Genomic DNA, 21,459 nt, shown 5'->3' on the forward strand with positions numbered 1-21,459 from the left:
AGTACTAATGCAAGTAACTTGGCAAAACGATAGGAAATATTTTTGTTACATCAAAAAGTGTGGTTATATCACCATCTATCAAGCTAATCCAGCCAACTTTGTTCTTAAACGTCACTAAAATTCTACATTTAAACCTCAATCAAATAGAAAATGTGGCAAATACCTGAGTTAATTTTCATTTTTGCGTCAACTATTCATTTACATTCTATAGATTTGCCCTCAACATAGCCTATACTGAGCCCAAATCAACCAGTTGTAGTACAAAAAACTCACAAGTAGTCCAAATTCCAGGAAAAGCAAACAGCAGGCAAATCGTTTTTATTCCCACTGATCACTTTAATGAAAGTCAATGTAGGCTACTGTATGGTAAATACGCTTTTTTAATACCCCGCCCTGTTTTACATAGAACTGGGAGGAGTGGATGCATCAAGGACAGATTCTGGAGACAGCAGGATGTGAACGCTCTCACAGCTGGAACCCAAAGGTAACCATGACTTTTAACAAAGACAAAAACAGACGCTTTTCTTAAAATCGGGTTTGGCTGCTGAGCGCTGGGATTTGCTGGCTGTTAAGTTTGTTTGTTTCGGTTTTTATTTTAATGCTGTGTGAGGAGCGCGAGACAGAAGTCCTCGGCGTGCGTGCGGGTGAGTTTTTGACGTTAGCAGGTTCGCTAAAACACATCCGCAAACACTTACTTTTTGCTTTATACCATTGTTAAAATAATGGCGGAAGCTCTCTCACTTTACAACTGCTGTGTTGAGTAAAGCTAAAGCGACTGCGGCTGTGTTTTTGACGTTTTTCCCGGTCTGAAGTAAAGTTCGCTTGATTTGTTATCTGTACGGCGTCACCTGGTGAGATCGTTGGCCATTATTCTGTCTCTAAGTATGCTACATTATGATGGTTAAAACAGCAAATGGCTTCAGGAAATATAAATTACTCGCAAACCGATTCAGAGAACTCCGCTATAATCCAAAACAGCCATTAACATTTAGTCACAGGGTGTGTGTCAGTGGAAACTGTGTATCCTATAATAACTATGCTTACGCGTGTGTATGTAGTTGCCCAGTGCATTTAAGTAGGTGCTGGGCTGTTGCCTATTTACTATGGTAGAAAAAATGGATACGAATTGTTCTCTACTTTCAGTTTCACAACTGATTTGATTGAATACTAATTAGGTTATCGTGTCTTTAATGGAGCTGTGTGACCTGTCTGATCATGTCTGCTCTGTAGTTCTATAGTAGGCTCTATATGGTTGGCTAACTGTGGTTTCAGTTAACGTATGAACAGGAGCACTTCCCGTTTAACTTGATGCTTCAATTGCCATAACAAACTTTTCACATGCTTTATTTCGCCTAAGCACTGTGCAGTTTTATGCTATGTGACTTCTTATTTGAATATAATTTGCATTGCAGCTCTTGTACAGACTGTGAAAAAAAAATCAGTTTGATTATAACAATGATATTGTTTAGGCCTACTGTATCTGGTTGTTAGCTGTTTGGGCAACTTTTTGTTGTAATTACTTTCTAAAAATCTAGTTTAAGCAAGATGCTATTTTAGCTACAGGTTTTGCTTCAAGCTTCTAAGCTCTCATTGGTGTTATTGTTGTATTTTAACATCAAGTGCTTGCTTTTATCAGTGATACAATGTAACTTAAATGTATTCAGACGATCTCCTGAAGGGAAGTAAATGCCAGCTGAAGATTAAATCAGTGGCCACTTCCAGGAATCAGAATAAGGAGTAATACCTGTTTGATTCTGATCGAAGAGAAACTTGAGAAAACAAAGTCCTCTAATTAGTTTAAGGGTTTTGCATGAGTACCGGCGGACTCTGAAGTAATCAATCATTAAAATGATGTGCAAATGAGACATTTTCTATTTTTTTGCTTGGTTTTGGTGACGTTTTTGGCAATCTGATTGACTAACTTTGGGTGAGAAAACTGAACTGAGACTTTGATATACTGTAGCTAATCATCACATTGATAGTGGCACTACAGTGACAGTCAGTATTTGCAGAAGTCTATATATGTCATACACACAACATTATTTTCATTTTGCAAACTGCAGTGTTTATTTTGACTGTAGATATTGATTTGAATGTTTGTGGTTTGACAAAGATGCCATTCTGTTTTATCCATGTTTTAGGTATCTAAATCAATTTACATGACTAAATGTGTGGGTTTAGTTAAATTTAGTGTGGTGGAATTTTCTCACATCAATGGGATTGAAATTAAGGTTTGCAATTTTTACAGATGTTTTACTTTTTACTTCTCTTTATTTTTCTTAAAGATAAAAGCACATATAAAGAAACAAGAACATGGCGTTTAGTGTACATCCTTTATAGAAAAAAAAAACATTTTACATTAATTTAATCCTTTAACTGCCTGCTTTACCAAATAGTTTTAAATAACGGTTTATACACAAAGCATTGTTGATTTACAAAAAAATCAAACAAACTTAATCCTGTTGCACTACTTCACTTGATTTTGGATTTATTATTAAAAAAGAAAAAAAACATGTTAAATAAGAATCTGGCTTCAATATTTTATGGCAAACCTAAATAAAAAAAAGATGATTTAGTGTTTAAAAATGTTTTATTTTTAATATTTTCTTAAATAAATTGGTCGTATACTTAAAATTTTTGGATTTTTCATAGTATATGTTTGAGTTCTTTTACTTTTACCATAAACTAACACAACTACCATTTGGTAAAGAGGTTGATATTTTAGAAATTATAGGATGTGTTGAAAAAAAATGCATTGAGCTTGTTAAATAGTGACATTAGAAGTTAGGCAATGCAAAGGGCTTGTTAAAGGTTTAGGTGGACATTCATTTACATTAATTTAATAAGATAAATGATAAGAACAAGTCAAGAGTGACTGATTGTTTTTTACTTTGACTTTTAAACATTACCAGAAACCAGCAGATACAGTAGATTAGCCTGCTGTCACTTTAAGATCTAATACATATTTTGTCAATCCCATATAATATGAAAAGTTTACAGTGGTATTCATCAAAAATGTAAATGAAATTATATCATAAATTAAAAATAGCCTTTCCGTTCTTGTATGGTGATCAAGAGGTGGCATTCTATGTACAAACTTTAGATAAACATAGAAAAACATAGCAAATTCAGTTCTCTTTTATGTCATTGTACAACTTTGAAATTCTTAATATTTTCTTGCATTAGATGTGATCAGTTTGATTTTAAATGTGCACATCCAACCTTAAACCTCATTGCATGTTAACAAATCATAACTCATTCATTCATTCATTTTCTTTTCGGCTTAGTCCCTTTATTAATTCAGGGTGGCTACAGTGGAATGAACCGCCAACTTATCTAGCACATTTTTACGCAGCGGATGCTCTTCCAGCCCCAACCCATCTCTGGGAAACATCCACACACACTCGTAGACTACGGACAATTTAGCCTACCCAATTCACCTTTACCGCATGTATTTGGACTGTGGTGGAAACCGAAGCACCTGGAGGAAACCCACGCAAATCATAAATTTTTTTGTCATTTCATCTTTATTACTTACTCCCAGGGCCATTTATCTTGAAGTTGACATTTAGGCGCACAACATTGGTGTTTTGCAACATCTATTTTTTATGAGGTGGGTTGTTAGCCCAACACTCAACCCCCAACCTGGAGGACCAGGACATACAAGCATACACTACAGACAATTTAGCCTACCCAATTTACCTATACTGCATGTCTTTGGACTGTGGGGGAAACCGGAGCACCCGGAGGAAACCCACTTAAACACAGGGAGAACATGCAAACTCCACACAAATGCCAACTGACCCAGCCGGGGCTCGAACCAGCAACCTTCCTGCAGTGAGGCGACTGCACTAACCACTGTGCCACCGTGTCACCCATTTCATCTTTATTAGGATACAAAGATGTCAGTAGATAATTTTATTGAATTTTGTCTTTCAAAATACTTCAATTGTCACATTTTCGTTTGTGAAAAATTTATGAAAACTAAGGGAAGTGATTTGCTTATGAACTGAACTGTATTTTTTAATAAAAATCTTTTATTTTACTTGTGCGTTCAGAATTTAGAAAGAAATTTTTACACATTATAGGAAAAAAAAAACTCATTAATTTACAAATTAACTCAAAATATTTTCCACCTTGTCTCCCCCTCATGGCATACCATTGTGTTTTGTGGTCACTGGAGCATCTTAACTGACTTTATGGAAACCAGAACTTTCCTTTTTTGGCTTAACTGTTAATCGACGTGCATGACATTTCCCCATTGTGGCTTTACCTCATTAACAGTACACATTTACAATCTCTTCCTCCATATTAACGACTGTGAAGTCAGAATGAGGTTCATTCCTGCCTGGTTTTCACTAGCATACAGAATGTTAGCCTCATTACAAAGACATTGCATGCTCTTAGGGAATGCAGAGTCTTCATCAAGTCTGTGCTTGATTTTTCACACAACCTTCATACCAGGCTCTTCCAGGCTGTTGCAGTTCATTTAGATTTTGTGAGGTAAATCTGATGTAGTTTGAATTGTAAATTCTACATGTTTTAATGAAAGAAGTGCTGGTTACATATTGAACCACGTTTTATTTTCCTTGTGCTTGTGGCGAGAAGACTAGGACCAGGTTTTGCGCGATGTGAGTCAGTGGGGTTTTTAACTAACCAGGGTAAATCCCTTGGAGTTACACTCATCAAGCAGTTCCATGATGACTCAAGTAATGCTTTTCAGTGCACGCTTGTGGCCGTAAGGTGTTACCCTGTTTCATTTTAATCAATTAAATGGAAGCCTTTCAAAGTAACCTACAGGATGTGGTTAAAGTGAAGAGGTTTATCTTAAGAGATCCCAGCAAACATACTAAGAGGTGTGGCTTGGAGGGGGACTTTCTAGCATTTTGTGGATTTCTTCGGAAGTGTCCTTTTGTTAATACACTCTGTTTCATGTCCTATTCTCTTGGTCACTGGCATTCCATTTAGCCACCACATGGGAAATACTCCACCCAACTCCAGACCGTTCACTTTGGTGATAAAGTGTTCACCCTCTTCCAGGAAATCTGCTCAGTGTCTTCAGATTTATTGAACTGTTAAAGGGCAGATGAGGCTGCTAATGGCTTTGTTGTTTTTTTTGCGCTTGGCAAGCTGCATGTACAGAAAATATCATATTTCATGTGTACATGGATTTAATTTTATTAAATTATTATTTTGTTAAGGAATACTAATTTCATCAAATTCTGAAAAATATAATAGATTTCATAATTATAGTCAATTTAAGTAATATTTCCTTGGCACTAAATCAACATAATATTTTTTTTTTTGAGGCATTCGTGTGTAGGTATGGGAAGATAACCATTTTCTTGATATACCACGGTTTGGAAAAGTCAAGGTTTTAAAAGTTTTCTGCAATACCGCTCCTTAGGTATGTGTGTATGTGTACGATTTCTTGTATTTTTTTTTTTATTATTATTATTTTATTTAGTTTTTTAGGACAACAGTATCTCCAGCAGAAAAGATACCCAAAAGATGGCATTTTAAATAGTAAATTAATAATAATAATGTGTTTTTGAAACAAATGAAGACAGCAGAAGTCAATAATTAATTTAGCCTGACATGTTTACTGTTCCAAAATATTTTAACTGTTACTCAAAATAAAATGTATCGTGTTCAAAAGGGAAAAAAGTTTTTATTTTTACCCAGACATTTAAAAAGAATACAGTTTAGAGCAGTAATCACAATATTGTGAAACCATGATATTTTTATCTACAATTATTATGCAATTTGGGGAAAATATCTAATTGGGATTTATTTTTTTTATTTTATTTTTTTACTATGTATTTCTTTTCTTTTTTTTTGTAATTCAGTTTTTTATTTCTGAAAGTGAGAATATACAATTTTTACAATCAGATATTTACTTTGTATTTCAAGGTGATTTTGATTTTTTGAATTCAAGCTTCAGCTAAAAAATATGTAAGTCATGGCAACAATTCCGCGACTGCTCTTAAAAATGACTTGTTTTTTCGGTGTCTGTGACTTTAAAACTAAAATATTCCCACATTATAAATGATGTTTCTTTGATATTCATTTGTATATTAATGCTTTTGAAGCAACAGACGCCATAATCCCACTTGTCAGCACTTTCTTGTTTTCTTTTCTTTCTTTATTTGTGGGCGTAGCTCCGTTGCGTAATTCTTATTGGGCAGAATAAAAGTGTGTCCACTCAATGGACTAGTTATAAAGCCCTGGTCAGTTCACACAATTTCTGCATAATTTCCTTGACGTAGGGTGTCATTGGGAGTCATACTGTAAATGACAAATGGACATCGTGACACAAGCTTCAATCGTTTCCTCTCATGCAATGTGGCATGACAACCGATATTATGTCTGCGATGCCTCACAACACCATCGCAGAAAGTCTAGCATTTCTAGCATAGTTTAATTTTCTGAAGCATAGCAGACTCTTTAAAAAGCACTTCACCTCAGATGTTATTCGTTATTCTTGCTTGCATATACACATATATATTTTATATTGCAGCCTCTTGTGATTAAAAAAAATTGCAATGTTTCAAATAGCGATTCGATTTCAAATAATCGGAAAGCCCAGCTGCCATAGAAATCTCAATGGCTCAATTTATTGTTAGTCATTCTTTCATTCATTTTCTTTTTAGCTTAGTCCATTTATTATTCTGGGGTTGCCACAGCGGAACGACTGCCAACTTATCCAGCATATGTTTTACTTGCAACTGCAACCCATCTCTGGGAAACATCCAAACACTCTCATTCACACGCATAGACTACGGACAATTTAGCCTACCCAATTCACCTGTACCGCTTGTCTTTGGACTGTGGGGGAAACGGGAGCACCTGGAGGAAACCCACGTGAACCAGGAAAAACATGCAAACTCCACACAGAAACGCCAACTGACCCAACCGAGGCTTGAATCAGCGTCATTCTTGATTTGAGGCAACAGCACTACCTATTGCACCACCGTGTCACCATTTATCGATTATTACTATTTATTTTTTGATTAAATAAATTTTTTAATTGTTATTATTAATAATAATAAAAAAAAATAAGAAATGCTGGTTTTGAAAGCATAAGAGACACACATTTTTAAAATAACTAGAATAAATAGTAATGCATTGCTTTTTCATCAATTCTGCTAAGTAAAGCTTGGTTTTGCATGTTATTTATTCTGTCCATTTTTCTGAGCTTGTGTGTTTGTGATCTTCTCCTGATCTCTATACAGCCATGAGTTTGCAGCCTTTGCTTGAGAAATGCTCTCTTAAAGGGATAGTTCGAGCAAAAAAACAAATTCTGTTGTAATTTACTCACGCTTTACTTTTTTTGACTTTTTTACTTTTGAAAAGGAAAGATATTTTGAAGAAAGCTGGAAACCGGTAACTCATAACTTCCAATTTATCTGCTTTTCTCCACTATGGAAGTCAGTGGTTACTAGGCATGGGCCAGTATAAGATTCTGATGGTATATGATAACCTTGGATAAAAATACCAGGCTTTCAGGGTATTGTGATTACTGTTCTAAAATATGTTCTCTTTAAATATATGGCTAAAAACAAATAGTTTTTCCCCTTTGGACACAATATATTTTAATTTGAGAAACATTTCAGATATTTTGTAACAGTAAACTGCAGTTTTAAAAACTTGCCTTTTCCAAACCGTGGTATAACTTGCAAGCGGTTATCGTCCCAGGCCTAATGGTTACAGGTATTCAGCTTTCTTCAAACTTTCTTCTTTAATTCAGCAGAGGAATGAGTATAATAAAGCTGTGGAACCGCATGAGGTTTAGCAAAATTAGTAAGTTATTTTTTATTTATGATTTTGCTGGACTATCCCTTTAATTTTTTATCACAGACGGACTGATTTGTTTTCATCCTTTAACGTAGTCAATCATGTGTAACCATAATCTTCAAAAAACCTGTGAAGGGCTGAAGTCACACATGCAGATTATCATCAGAGTAGATGAACAGACAATGCTGTTAACCAGACAAGGTGCTAAATATAGTTTTCTCTGTTCTGATTCATGCACGCACATGACATCAGCTTCCTGCAATGTATTGCTGATTTGTTTAAGTTTTTAACGTAATTTCTGTACACATCACATTGATACACAACGTCTTTGCTGTATATGGTGAAACTGAGTTTTAGTCTACAACAGAAGGTCTTGAGCTCAGTATTGAAAAATAAAAATATAACTGATGCATGACCTGAAAAGAAAAAAAAAACTTTATTTTTATTATAAGTAGTGCTGAAATTCATTGTTTTAATTTGATGGACTGTTAGCTGTGTCTGTCTAACAGTTACATGCAGATACATGCATTTTTGACCGTACATGATAGGACAGCATGCTTGCAATTTTAGCATAGTCTGTCAGCTTCAAGTATAATAAGAGAAAAATAATCGCAACAACATTGAGGAATTGATTCTTAAAGAAGTAGGAATCGTAATCAAGTTCATTTCCAAAAGCTTTGGGATTTATCAGCCCTAATATACACATTTCAGATTTAAGAATGATTTATAAGGATTAGTGGTATGTTTTCCGTCTTTTGGCTTTATTCTTGGCAAACAGTCATCCTCTAAATCAAGGGGGTGTCCAAACTCTGTCCTCTAGGGCCGGTGTCCTGCAAAGTTTAGTTCCAACCCCAAGCAGACACACCTGGGCTAGCTAATCAAGCTCTTACTAGACTTTCAAGAAACATCCGTGCAGATGTGTTAAAGTACTGTAAGTTGGAGCTAAAATCTGACATTGGCCCTCCAGAACAGAGTTTGTGCACCCCTGCTCTAAATCTTTTGACCAAACTATGCAAGGTTAAAGAAAATATTATCCACTCTTTTACCTGCACTAAGAATAAACATGATTCATGCAAACAATATTTACAAAGGAAACCCTGAGAACTGGAAACTTAGAGACAAAACAAAACTGTTCATACAATTTTTTTACTATTATATACATGTTAATATATTTGCTTGTATATTAGGCTCATGATTATGACAGGACTTTTTGTTTGTTGCTGTTTGGTGCACACATTTGGTGATGAGTTTGGTCACTGCTTGTAGAACCCTATATCATAGAAGGGTTGAACAAAAGTTTTTTTTTAAATAAGTATTTTAAAGAGTGTTTTGTACAATTTAAATACCTAAGAAAATGTCAAATTTTTCTCATTATTATTATAATGGCAGTGCAAGTAAATAAATCTGCCCGCAGTACAGGATCAGTTATATATCTTGCAAAAATTGACCAAAAGAAATAGCAACAATGTATGTCAATTTGTATTAATAGATGAAGTTGTGGTGTCTCTTGGCAACTGTAACAAACTCTGTTCTGCTTTGCATATTTTTTAACAACAAGTTCTTCTTTATTGTACCTGTCCAGGATGTGCTGTTCTTTCTTTCCTCTCATTACATTTACAATACATACTTTCTTTGTCATGTTAGAAAGTGTAAATATGTTCTGTCTTCTAATAACTGCAGAACAAATTAATCTAGATCTGTAGCACTAAATCGACCACCCCATGTTGTATAATCCTATTAGTTTTCTGCATTAGTTGCTAGGGTTTTTGTTGCTTACGGGTTCACAGTTGCTTACGTTGGTGGTAACCAACAACAGTATGATTAACCAGCAACCTGGTTGGTTTTACAAACCAGTAAAATTCTTTCACAAGCAGTGCATGCATTGTCTGTTCACTCTTACAATCCAGCCCGACGTTAAACAATTTGCCTTGTGAAAGTGTGTTGATTTGAGGCAGAGAGAGTCAGTCATTGTTTACACAGTAAATGTGGTGTTAATTATTAATAAGAGACTTCACCTCATAGAAACTCCCACTGTTCTTCTGTCTGACCATAAGTGCACTAAGTAGGAACACTTAGAGCCTGGACTGTAGTCATCAGTGCCCTCAAAATTATTTTCTGCTTTCTAGACATTGTTTTTTAACAAGAAGTTGTTGAACGTCAGCTTCCTCGATGTTGCCTTTGTTTCACAGAATTGAGTTGCCTTATATTAGTAACCCTATTGAGGTAGTTTTGTTCTTATTAAATAATGTTAGTGGGAAGCTATTTCTCCTAGACTCATTATGCTCCATGGCAACAGTGTTTACTCTGTCTTCCCACATCTTCTACTCCTTCAGGAGTTTCGGAGGAAGAGATGCATGTAAGAGTGAAGTTCTCTTAAGACCTTCAAATGGAAAATTGGATTAGTATTTTTGGTTTATTGAAAAATGTTAAGCAAATGAAAACAAAATTAATTTCATTTGCTCAAATGTGAAAGTGTATGTCCGTCTGAACTCATTATTTCGAGCAAGGTTAAAAACTTAACTTTCTCAGACCACTTGGACCAATCCTCATGTGTGAACAGACTCTGTTTACTCTTGCTGTTTCTAATGTTCACTCTGTTCCAGCATGTAACCATTACTGCGTGTCTGTTTTTCTTTCTCCAGAACTGGATTTGTTTTCCACATCATCCCTGTTTCCGTGGTTGGTCTGTCAGGATGGGCTAAAAACAACTGCTAGCACCTGAGCAACTCACACCTGGACCCTTCATAGTCTCACCTGCACACAGGTAAACAGTTCAGCCATGAGGTTATCATTTCAGACAAAAAGCTACTTTGATTGGTATCAGTTGTAATCTTGGATATGTTGAAGTATAATGATTTTTATTATACTGTATAAAATAATATGATCAATTAGTCATGACAACATCTGTTTTTAGTTCATTGCAACCTATTAAACTAACTTAATCATGTTCTAACTTAACATTACCATAAAATAAGTTCAATGGGTTCAAGGTTAATTTGATTCAGCATTAAAAAAATTAAGTCAACCAGTATTTTTTTATACTTGCCTACTAGTTCTAGTTTGAAAGCCAGGTGACTGACTAATGATTGCACATATAATGCTGACAATTAAATAGTAAAATGCAGTTTGATTATACATATACTAAATGATTATCTTTGGTTTGTTGACGATATTTGGTCATTTTGTAAATATGAAGCAAGTGTTTTAAATGAGTCTGTATGTTGAATGGGCTATATGCACTGCTAGTGTTTTTCAGCCAATGATGAACTTCCAGGTTTTTGTGATCATAGTTGGGTAAACTAAGAACGCCGTGAATCAGAAAGAACAACAAATATTTTATTACAATCTGATTTGCTGAAATAATAACAGATAAACTCCACAATAGTGTTATCAAGACTTTCAAAAAGAGGGAAAAATAGTGTGAGACTGATAACGACAGCCAGAGGAGCGAATAATGTCAAATTTCCTCTCAGGCTCATAGACGCTGCGTTAGAAACCTCTTGCATAAGCAGTAATTCATTATTTGTAATTTGATGCAAAGATTAAATATTACATCCATAAATGCATAAAAATGTTTATACATTGTTGAAAATTTATTAAAAACTTAAAAATATTAAAAACTTTCAAGGATTTAAGATGTCATAACACGTCTGTGTCAGTCTTGTGATAAGGATCCATGTGATTTATTGTCCTGAAACACTCTTGAGTACAAAAGAGTTATACTTTTATAAATATAATAAACATTATCACGCCATCAATGCGTCTGAGGGTGACGTTCAAAGGAATATTTCATTATGAATTGCACTCTGTGTTTATAATTGCAAAATAATTGCAAAAACATTGATGAAGATAAAAAAAATGCATCGAAGAAAGCATTTGATCACAGCTATTTGGATAGAGTCACACAAACTCTGCAAATTCACCAGTGTAAAACAAATAGTAGTGAATTTTTTACAGAAATATTTGAAATGCAGAATATTTTTCATTGTACATTTTTAAAGTCAGAACTTGCACTATTTTCTGTAACTGCAAATGAATGTCTCTCTGTGACTAACAGGCTCATATGTGGCCTTTAAATCACCAGAAGGCCAGCTGGCCCATGCGGCCTCTCTAAACATAGTCCTTTATGTCATGCCTGTAACACCAGACTCCATCTGCACTCCATAGGTGATACCTGGCCTTATACCGGTATACCTTAGAGAGTTCCTGCGGTGGGTGTGGGATGCACGAAGATGGGAGAGGAAAATGGGCTAGGGCTGAGCAGACAGAATGGGAAATGTAAGCTAAACTGAAGAATGTGGAGTTGAATAAATGAGAGAAACCATGTGCAACAGAGCAGAGGGGGTTGCCGGGAAACAAACGCAACGAAACAAGAGAAAGAGGGAGGAGCTGGTGAAAGAGAAGCAACAGGTGGATGAAGAAAACGCCACATGTTGAGATCAAGCAGATGAAGAAGTAGTGATATTAACCTTCAGCAAGTGTGAATTCTCAGAAATGGACTTTTAAATGTCAAGAGATAATTACTGTGTCGTCCCAAATAAGTGTCCTTTAGGAGTTAACTCATATAGAGCTAAACATTAAAGAGGTTTAGTTTAATTTTAGCTTGGCGGTCTAAAATTAAAATGACCAAGCATGAAATGAGGACAAGTTCTTTAAGTAAGTAACGTCTTTGTGTCCACCAATAGTTTAAATGCCTCAGTGGATGAAATTTTTCGTATTTTCTAGGCTTATAGCACAACACATGGACATGACCACCTCAATCATTTTGGTTATACAATATATATATTGCCCATATATATTGCCCATATATAAAAACCTATTTTAGCAACATTTTAGCTGACTGTGCCACATCTCTATTTTTATTGGAGGTTAAAAAAACACTATAGTATTTACCATAAATTACTGTAGTATGTTTTCATGTGGGTGTCTGACAACTGAAAACATATATGGTACCAGATATCGTAGACTCTGTTACTTTTTACCTTGCACTTTTTTGTTAACATTTATTATTATTATTAGTATTATTATTATTATTTAGGATAGCGTTCCCATTCAGATTTCAGTGCCTAATTATTAGATTGTTAAAATGACTATAATTAAATTCAATATTCTTAAGAATTAAATAAGATGTGTTCTGTAAAAGTATGTACTTGCATTGTGATATTATATTGTTCTGGCATCATATAATAAATGTTTTAAAATGGTCTTAAAATGGCAGTAATATCGTTTATCACAATATATTTTGGTGCAATATATCGTACAACAAAAAAAATAGATATCTTGACAGGCCTAGCCTCTTGTGTTTTCTTAAGGAGTCGACTTGTCTACGGCGGACGTTTACACTCATTAGTACTCAAGCATTTAGTTGTTGACACACAATATGAACTGAGCTCTGCATGCTTGGTCTTCTAATGGAATTTGCCTTGTGGTAAGTTTTGTCAGTTTCTGGGTATGTCGTTAATTAAAAACCTGTGAGCTAACCATTGTGGGGAAGTTCTTTATACAGGATTCAGTTAAACTGTTCTCATTAACTGCTTTGAACTTGTTTCAGAGAAATGTAGAGACATAGGAGGAACAGGAAACATTCCATTGTATGCATTTTATCTCAACATAAATCTCATCAAGATTTCATTTATGTATTACATTTAATACACAGAACGCACACACATATTAGCATTGGATGATAACCTGTTTAAGATTTACTGCAGTTTAGAAAGGCAAAGTTTTAAAACAGCCAAATTTGTCTGTTATACCGTTCTTATGGTATGTTTACAATTGATTGTTTTGGGGGAGTTTGAGCGAAGTGCTGAAACCCAATTTTTTGTCAGGATTATTATTTTTATTATTATTATTATTTTACTTCTGCCAATATAATTACCATAAAATTTGTCAGATGGTAATAGTCCTCACTGCTACTCAGATCCAAAGGCTTGTCCAAACCGGCCTATAAGTGGTGCTACATCACTGAAAACACAAATTTTAGTTTTTTTGGCCCACATTCATACACCGTTTTACGTAGACTTAAAAACTGTACATATTTGGAATCCTCGGGTCAGCCTGAACAAAAGTAGGGTCACTTAGATTTTCCCTATGACGCACTGTTTTTCAGCTACATCAAGCTTTGTGCGAAACCTACTTTTGCGAACTAGTCCTAGTCTTACATGTTTTTTTGTGAATATTTTTTTTTTAGGGCAAGAATATTTCCATCAGGAAAGGACCCTCCACATCAAAAACTACTGTTCCGAAATATTTTAAATGTTTCTTAAAAAAAATATATATTGTGTTCAAAGGAGGAAAATTTATGTTATGTACCCAGACATTTAAAATTAACTTATTTTAGAGCAAAAATCACAATACCGTAAACCGTGATATGCCTAGTCTTGATGGCACATAGTTTGCCTGTTCTCCGTGTGTTGGTGTGGGTTTCCTCCGGGTGCTCGGGATTTCCCCTGACTCCTAAGACATGAGCTATAGGTGAATTAAACTAAACTGGTTGTAGTGTATATGTGTGGGTGTTTCCTAGTTCTGGGTTGCGGCTGGAAGGGCATCCGCAGTGTAAAAGATATGCAGGAATAGTTGAAATAGAGACTAAGCTGAAAGAAAATTAATGAATCCAAATATATATATATATATATATATATATATATATATATATATATATATATATATATATATATATATATATATATATATATATATATATATATATATATATATATATATATATATATATATATATATATATATATATATGTGTGTGTGTGTGTGTGATTTGTAAACTAAAGTCATTTAGCTCCTGAATGTTTACTTGTTTGAAGTCAAATGTAGCTATGCTAGTAGATTCTAACATCTGTCTTATCTTTCTGTTTTGTTTTTGTTTTTGGTCTCTGCTGTTCAGGTGGTGAGACTCGACACCATGCAGGGACCTCGGAGGAAGGTGAAGGTCATGGCGATGATGACAATGGTGTTTCTCTTCATAGTGGTGGAGGTCTCTCGCAATGCTGGGAAGGGCAGCAGCAGTAAAAACAAGTCTCTGGTTCCCTTGAAGCGTTTCTGGGCAAAAGATCTTCCCAGCGACGCCTATTGGAATCGGCAACAGCAGCAGATTAACTACATCAACAACCGCAACCTAGAAAAGCTCAACTACACAATTGATAATCTTCCAGACTGGCTAAACGACACCGTCAGCCTGGACTCATGTGACCCAGACTATAGAGTGACCACCCAAGTGAAGGATTACAACTCTTTACCTGATCGATTCAAGGACTTCCTGCTTTACATGCGCTGCAGGTCCTATCCCATAGTTGTGGACCAACCAAACATATGCAAAAAACAACCGTTCCTTCTCCTAGCCATTAAATCTTTAGTCCCACACTTTGACCGACGTCAAGCTATCCGTGAGTCATGGGGCAAAGTTGGCCGCATTGCGAACAGATCCGTCGTTACGGTGTTTCTTCTGGGAAATGCGGCCACCGAGGACCACTTTCCTGACCTCTCAAAGATGCTCCATCACGAGAGCTCCATTCACAGAGATATCCTTCAGTGGGACTACAGGGACACCTTCTTCAACCTCACTATCAAGGAGGTGCTTTTTCTGGAATGGCTGAGCACGCGCTGTCCTGGAGCCAATTTCATCTTTAAGGGCGATGACGATGTTTTTGTTAACACCATCCACATCATAGACTTCCTAACTAATCTTTCTAATGCCAAAGCAAGGGAACTGTTTGTGGGGGATGTGATTACTAACGCTGGGCCACACAGGGACAAAAAGGTGAAGTATTTTATACCTGAGAGCATGTTTGTTGGAATGTACCCTGCATACGCTGGAGGGGGAGGTTATTTGTTTTCGGGACAGCTGGCGCAGAGACTTCACAACATCTCGAAGTTGGTGCCCCTCTACCCCATTGATGATGTCTACACGGGTATGTGCCTTATGAAAATGGGCCTCGCGCCTGAGAAGCACAAAGGCTTCAGGACGTTTGATATCGAAGAGAAATATCGTGATAATGCCTGTGCCTATAAGAGCTTGATGCTGGTCCATCCCAGAAGTCCTCAGCATATGATCAAAATATGGGCCTGGCTGAATGACCCAGCCTTGAACTGTCAGTGAACAGCTGCTGCTCATAGGTTTTACAGATTAAACAAAACTCAAGGGCGTCTCATATTGAAATGTGATTTTGGAACATTTTCAAAACCAGTTCCAGTGAGTTTAGCATGTGACGCTCATGTGGTTTTTCTACAAGGGATTGGCTGCTTTAAAGGGATAGTCCACTGAAAAATCACAATTCTGTCATTGTTTATTCACTCTCATGTATTTTTAAAACTGTGGGATTGAACTCTCTTGGTTTTTATGAACCAAATTATTATTATTATTATTATTATTATTATTATTATTATTATTATTATTATTATCTGAGATTCAGAGTTGTGTTTGAACCCCGCTGACTTTGTTTATAGATTAAATATTTTCGTGTGTGTTCGTCTGACAACAGTTTGAAATGACATGAGGGCGAGTAAACATTGACAGAATTTTCTTTGTGGTGAGCTCTCCCTTTAATGTTTTACAATTCCATTTATTATTAGCATTCTGATGTACTTCATTTCATGTCAAAGGTCAGAGCCCTAAGCTTGTTGGATGTATATATTTTAATGTGGCTCAGAATTACTGCACACAAGTATTGCAAGGGGTTAACTTTTGGTTGACATTCTGTTAAAAATGTTACAAGTATTTATACAGTGCTCTCTGGTTTGTGTTATCAGAGGTACTAAGCATTGTGGGAAATGTAGTTCAGCTGGTCTGAACATGGCACAAGCAATTCACCACTCACATGAACACTCTGTTGGACATATGTAGAACTTTTTTGTTTTGTTTGTTTTTGTTTTTTTTTCCTACGGGAGAATTGAGATGCATTTAAAGGATCGGATGTTTTATACTTTACTTTTTGTTGCTTTAGGTCATTTATGCAGCCATCACAAGCCTAATCTCTTGGTCTGTACTTGCCGTTTTAGTTCTCTGCAATGTGAATGAACATGCTGCCCTCTTGTTTTGCACACAAACAGCCTAAAAGCAGAGGCGAGTGTGTTTTCAGAGAAATGAAGAGTTTGCTCCTTTTAGAGCCCTGCTAATTGGGACAGCGGTTTCTGAAACCTAAATATTTAGCCTAAATATAGGTTGCCCACACACACTTGGAAATATGTGCTTGTGCACAGACCTTCTTTCTTCTGATTTATTTATTTAATTTGCAGACAATCAATTTCAAGACACAATGGAACTTTTTGTATTAACATTTTACCCAAGGTTGCGTTATTGTCAGCAGAATGTACAAAAATAATTTCTGACAGAAAAACAAAACCGACTAAAAGCTTGTTACTGTCTCTGATCTGATTCTAAACCTTCTCAGGACGTTCCTTAGGGTAAAAATATCAAGGTTGTGATTCAAATAAGAAACATACCTAATGTAGCTTCTTGGCTAAACGCATTCAATTTGACTTTTTCAGTTTTGGATTAATCCTGTTGCTGTAGTGTTTTTGTGCTGTTATTTTCCCCCTTTAAAAAGAGGCCAGGAAGCAGGTCTCGGCTGGATGACTTGATTATTATGTGTTACGATGACCCCTGCTGGGCTGAATGATATTTTTTTTTAAATCAACACTGGACCTCTTTTTTTAAAGTGGTAGCTCACCCAAAAAAATGCACATTACCTCATTTAGTCTCTCTCATTTGCTTTTTAAAACTGTTGAGTTTCTTTCTGTCGAACACAAATGAAGATATTTTGAAGAATGTGGGTTCCTGGCACCCATCAAATGACCATAGAAGAATAGAAGTCAATGGGGGCCAGTAACCAGGATTCTTCAAATTATCTTCTTTTGTGTTCAACAGAAGAATGAAACTCAAATCGCTTTTCAATGAGTGAACTGTGAGTGAGTGATATCATTTAATTTTTTTGGATTAACTATCGCTTTAAGTCTGGGGTACCCAAACTTGGGCCGTTGTCCGGCATAGTTAAGCTCCAACTTGCTTTAACACACCTGCCTTGAAGATTCTAGTATAGGCAGAAAGAGATTGATTAGCTGGTGCAGGTTTAATTGTGGTTGGAACTTAAATATGTAGGACACCGGGTTTGGGCACCCCTGCTTTAAATCCTGTATATGGCCTGTCTGTAGTAGAACAAATGTATATTTCCCTCTCACTTTTGAGTGGGGACTATTTATCAGCTGTTTCTCTTACGAATATAAAGAGGTGTACACCTAGTAATCTTTCTGCTCACGAAATATTCTCTATTTTTCTGCGGTCTGCCTCACCGTGTTTGCTGAACAGTTTAATCAACTTGGTTTATAGAGTTTCAAATCAAATTGTCCACCAAGCTATGGAAAAATGAGGACCATAAGGATGTTTCATATCGTCTCTCTGCTGATGGTCAGAAAGGCACACCGGATGTAGTGTTTGGTGAAAGAAACAAAGTGTTTACATGTGTTCTTAAACAGTGAGAAAAGCTTGTGTTTTCTAGTATATGAATCATGATAGACAGGTTTTTTATACACTGGTATTTACTGTACTCCTGTGAAGTCTACAGGACATTGTTTGTGCTTCTGAGCGAAATAGATGATATTGTTCACAGCTTTAATGTTTGTATACCGGAAGTGTAGTTGAGTTTTTTTTTTTTTTTTTTGCTTCTGCCTTAATGATGCATCATAATTAACTCAAATGTTACAATGTGATGTGTTGGATTAAGTGTGTCTTTAGTGTTGTGCGTGTCTGTGTATTTATGTGGATGTGTAGCTATATAAAGGCTAAGAAGTCAGATCGTGATAATCCAGTTCTAAACAAGAAATAATTGCGGCTTTTTTATTAAATGATTGTTTTGAATTTATGATTTGTTCATTTCTCAGCCATATCTGTCGATTTCTTTAAAATGTAAAGGCGTTCACTTGACTAAATTTTTTAGGAAGATGTTTTGACACCCTTCAAACACTGCAACCAACATGTGCCTTTAATAATTGTGATTGATTGTTTGCCTGTTTGTCTTTCTGTAACTGAAAATGCACATGTATGTTTATTTTGCCTTGCCTCTTTCTGATTTAATTGATCTAATAAATGGACAAACTGATCAGATGTTTATCAAAACAATGTTTAAACTGTCGTACCTCTGGTATTTCCATCTTGTGTTTTTGTTTAAATAGTTATTTTCTCTTTAATTCAGCTTAAAGTGGCATCTTTTGCTAGAACCATTGGAAAAGGTACAATATTAATATTTGTGATCTAAACATTTGAGATAAAAATTGTAATAATTTAGATCAAATAGAAAATATTCACATTTAATGTTTTTATTTTAGAAAATGACATTTGGTCAAAAAAGCATTTCAATTTGTTCTTAAGTCAATATTTATTTATAAAAAGCTTTTTAAAATCAACAAGTGCTGACCAAAGGTGCTGTACACACATACACCATCTCAAACAAAGGACAAATACAACAGACACAAGACTCTTGCATGGTATTAAAAGCCAAAGAGTAAAAATGGGTTTTAGGACTAGATTTAAAAACAGTAAGGGTTTGTATTGTCAGCATAACATGGAGATGGTTTAGGGGCAACCATTGCAAAGGCACGGTCTCCCCTTATTTTTAATCTTATATGTGGAACAGTCAAAAGTAGCCGAAAGTGCCCTTGGAGTGTACAGGTAAATTAATGCAGACCGGTATCTTGGTGCTAGTCTATTTAGGCATTTAAACGCGAAATTAAAATCTTAAAATATATTCTACACTGAGGAAGCCAGTAAAGAGAAGCTAGAATAGGGGTGTAATGCGTTCTCGTTTGTATGTCTCTGTCAGCAAATGAGCAGCAGCATTCTGCACCATCTGCAGACGAGTATGGAGGCATGGCGAATACCCACAAGAGGGCATTACAATAATCGAGTCGAGTCCAGATAAAAATATGTTTTAAGTTGTTAAAAGACAGAAAAGACTTGAGTTTGGATAACTGCCTCAACTGGAAAAAACTAGCTTTAACTCCTGAATTCATCTGTTTGAAACACAGCTTAAAGTCTTTATAACACTCAGGGTTTTTACATTAGGATTTAAAATTTCTGATTTGAAATCGTGATTATTTAAACCAAATATTGACCTCTTAACTCTTGAGGAGGTAAAACATTGTTTTGCCAAAAAAATACTGACATCATGGCACAATTTTGTTATTTATTTTATTTTAATTATGGCAGAAACATTATCAGTAGTTTTACAGAATGTAATTGTATTTTAGTCAAAAGCATAAATGTAAATTAATTAATATATTAATATTAAATTAATATTATCAGACATGCCCAAGCTAGGGCCCGCAGGTCAAAGTTGGCCCATAGTAACCTTTAATTTGTCCCATCACCTCTCTCAAAAGAGAGAGAGAGAATGTAAATTACAATTCAAATGTAATGTAACCCTTTGTTTATTGTACAGGCTAACTGAAATTAAATGTTTTAATTTAATGTGTAAATTAATCAGATTTTGTTTAAATGTACATATTGACACCTGGCAATACAGACACTTAGGTAAGTAAATTATGTCAAAGACAGATTCTGCTTGAATAGTGTATTCAGCATTATCACTGTAATTGTTTGTGTTTTTATTGCAATAAGTTATTTATTTAAAAATATTAGGAAATAAATTAGGAAATTTCCCATGACAACTTTAATGAAATACTGGTATATTTACCTTCGGCCCACGGCTTGTAATAATATTTGTTTTTTGGCCTTTCATATGAAAAAATGTGGGCACCCTAGATCAAGCAAATCTGACACGTTCAAGTGTTTTTGTCCGTAGCTGTATATTTTAATTCCTGCTGCTTGTTACACTTTTGAACCACTAGAGGGCGAGGTGGTGCTTTTAGTGGCATTCAGTGTGCCAGGAGCCTTTGCAGTGCTCATTTTTTTGTCATTCCATTCTGCACATACATTATCAGTAATTTCTTAAATCTGGATGTCACTCTCTCTATGATTTACGAAGGTGCTTTGTCATGATCGGTGCTGTGAAACTATCTTGTTCCAACATGCAGAGTAATTTTTCCTCCAACACTCTGACATTTAATTATAGCGGCGCTCACAAATCATCTGCGGCTCTGTAAGAGGCCTAGAGAGATCCCCTAAACAGAATTTTCATACCTAACTGCATTTAACATTTCCCCAGTGCAAAAAGCACTAAATCTTATTCACACTTCCCATTTGATTGGTGTCATTTACTACCTGCAGAGATTACAATGTGGTACATGCACTTTCTTGTTTTGAGAGGAAGGTGGCTGCCAAAAAAAGAGCAGCTTAGGCATGGATGTTTTTAAATATATTATAAAACATTATAAAACAGATAGTTCCTCTCCTTGGTGATATTTGGTTGGTTTTGGTCGGTTTAAAGTGACAATGCTAATTGCGAGAGTTAATTCTTTTTAAAAAAAAAACCTGATCTAATCAGCAGATTCGGAAATACTCAGACCAACAAATATGCCACGTTCAAAGTCACTCAAATCACCTTTCTTCTCCATTCTGATGCTCAGTTTGAACTGCAGCAGACCGTCTTGACCATGTCTATATGCCTAAATGCATTGAGTGTGTGCGTGTGTGCGTGCGTGTGTGTGTGCGCGCGCGCCTGCCCTTCTCTATCACCTTGTCCCTGAAGACCCAGATTA

General features: G+C 35.6%; 1 protein-coding gene across 8 annotated transcripts; it reads left to right on the forward strand.

The window, feature by feature from the left end:
* Window positions 1-423: 423 nt before the first annotated feature.
* On the forward strand, window positions 424-18,919 carry b3gnt2b (UDP-GlcNAc:betaGal beta-1,3-N-acetylglucosaminyltransferase 2b). Of its 8 annotated transcripts, none has more exons than XR_012392849.1 (5): window positions 435-644; window positions 10,440-10,561; window positions 11,965-12,075; window positions 14,696-18,464; window positions 18,528-18,919. XR_012392849.1 is itself a non-coding variant. In NM_205752.2 (4 exon segments), a coding segment is annotated over 1 exon segment (1,194 nt). In that variant the 5' UTR covers window positions 424-484; window positions 10,440-10,561; window positions 14,696-14,713; the 3' UTR covers window positions 15,908-16,156; window positions 16,184-17,479.
* Window positions 18,920-21,459: the final 2,540 nt, after the last annotated feature.

This window comes from Danio rerio, chromosome 17 (genome assembly GCF_049306965.1).
Source record: "Danio rerio strain Tuebingen ecotype United States chromosome 17, GRCz12tu, whole genome shotgun sequence".
NCBI classification, from domain to species: Eukaryota; Metazoa; Chordata; class Actinopteri; order Cypriniformes; family Danionidae; genus Danio; species Danio rerio.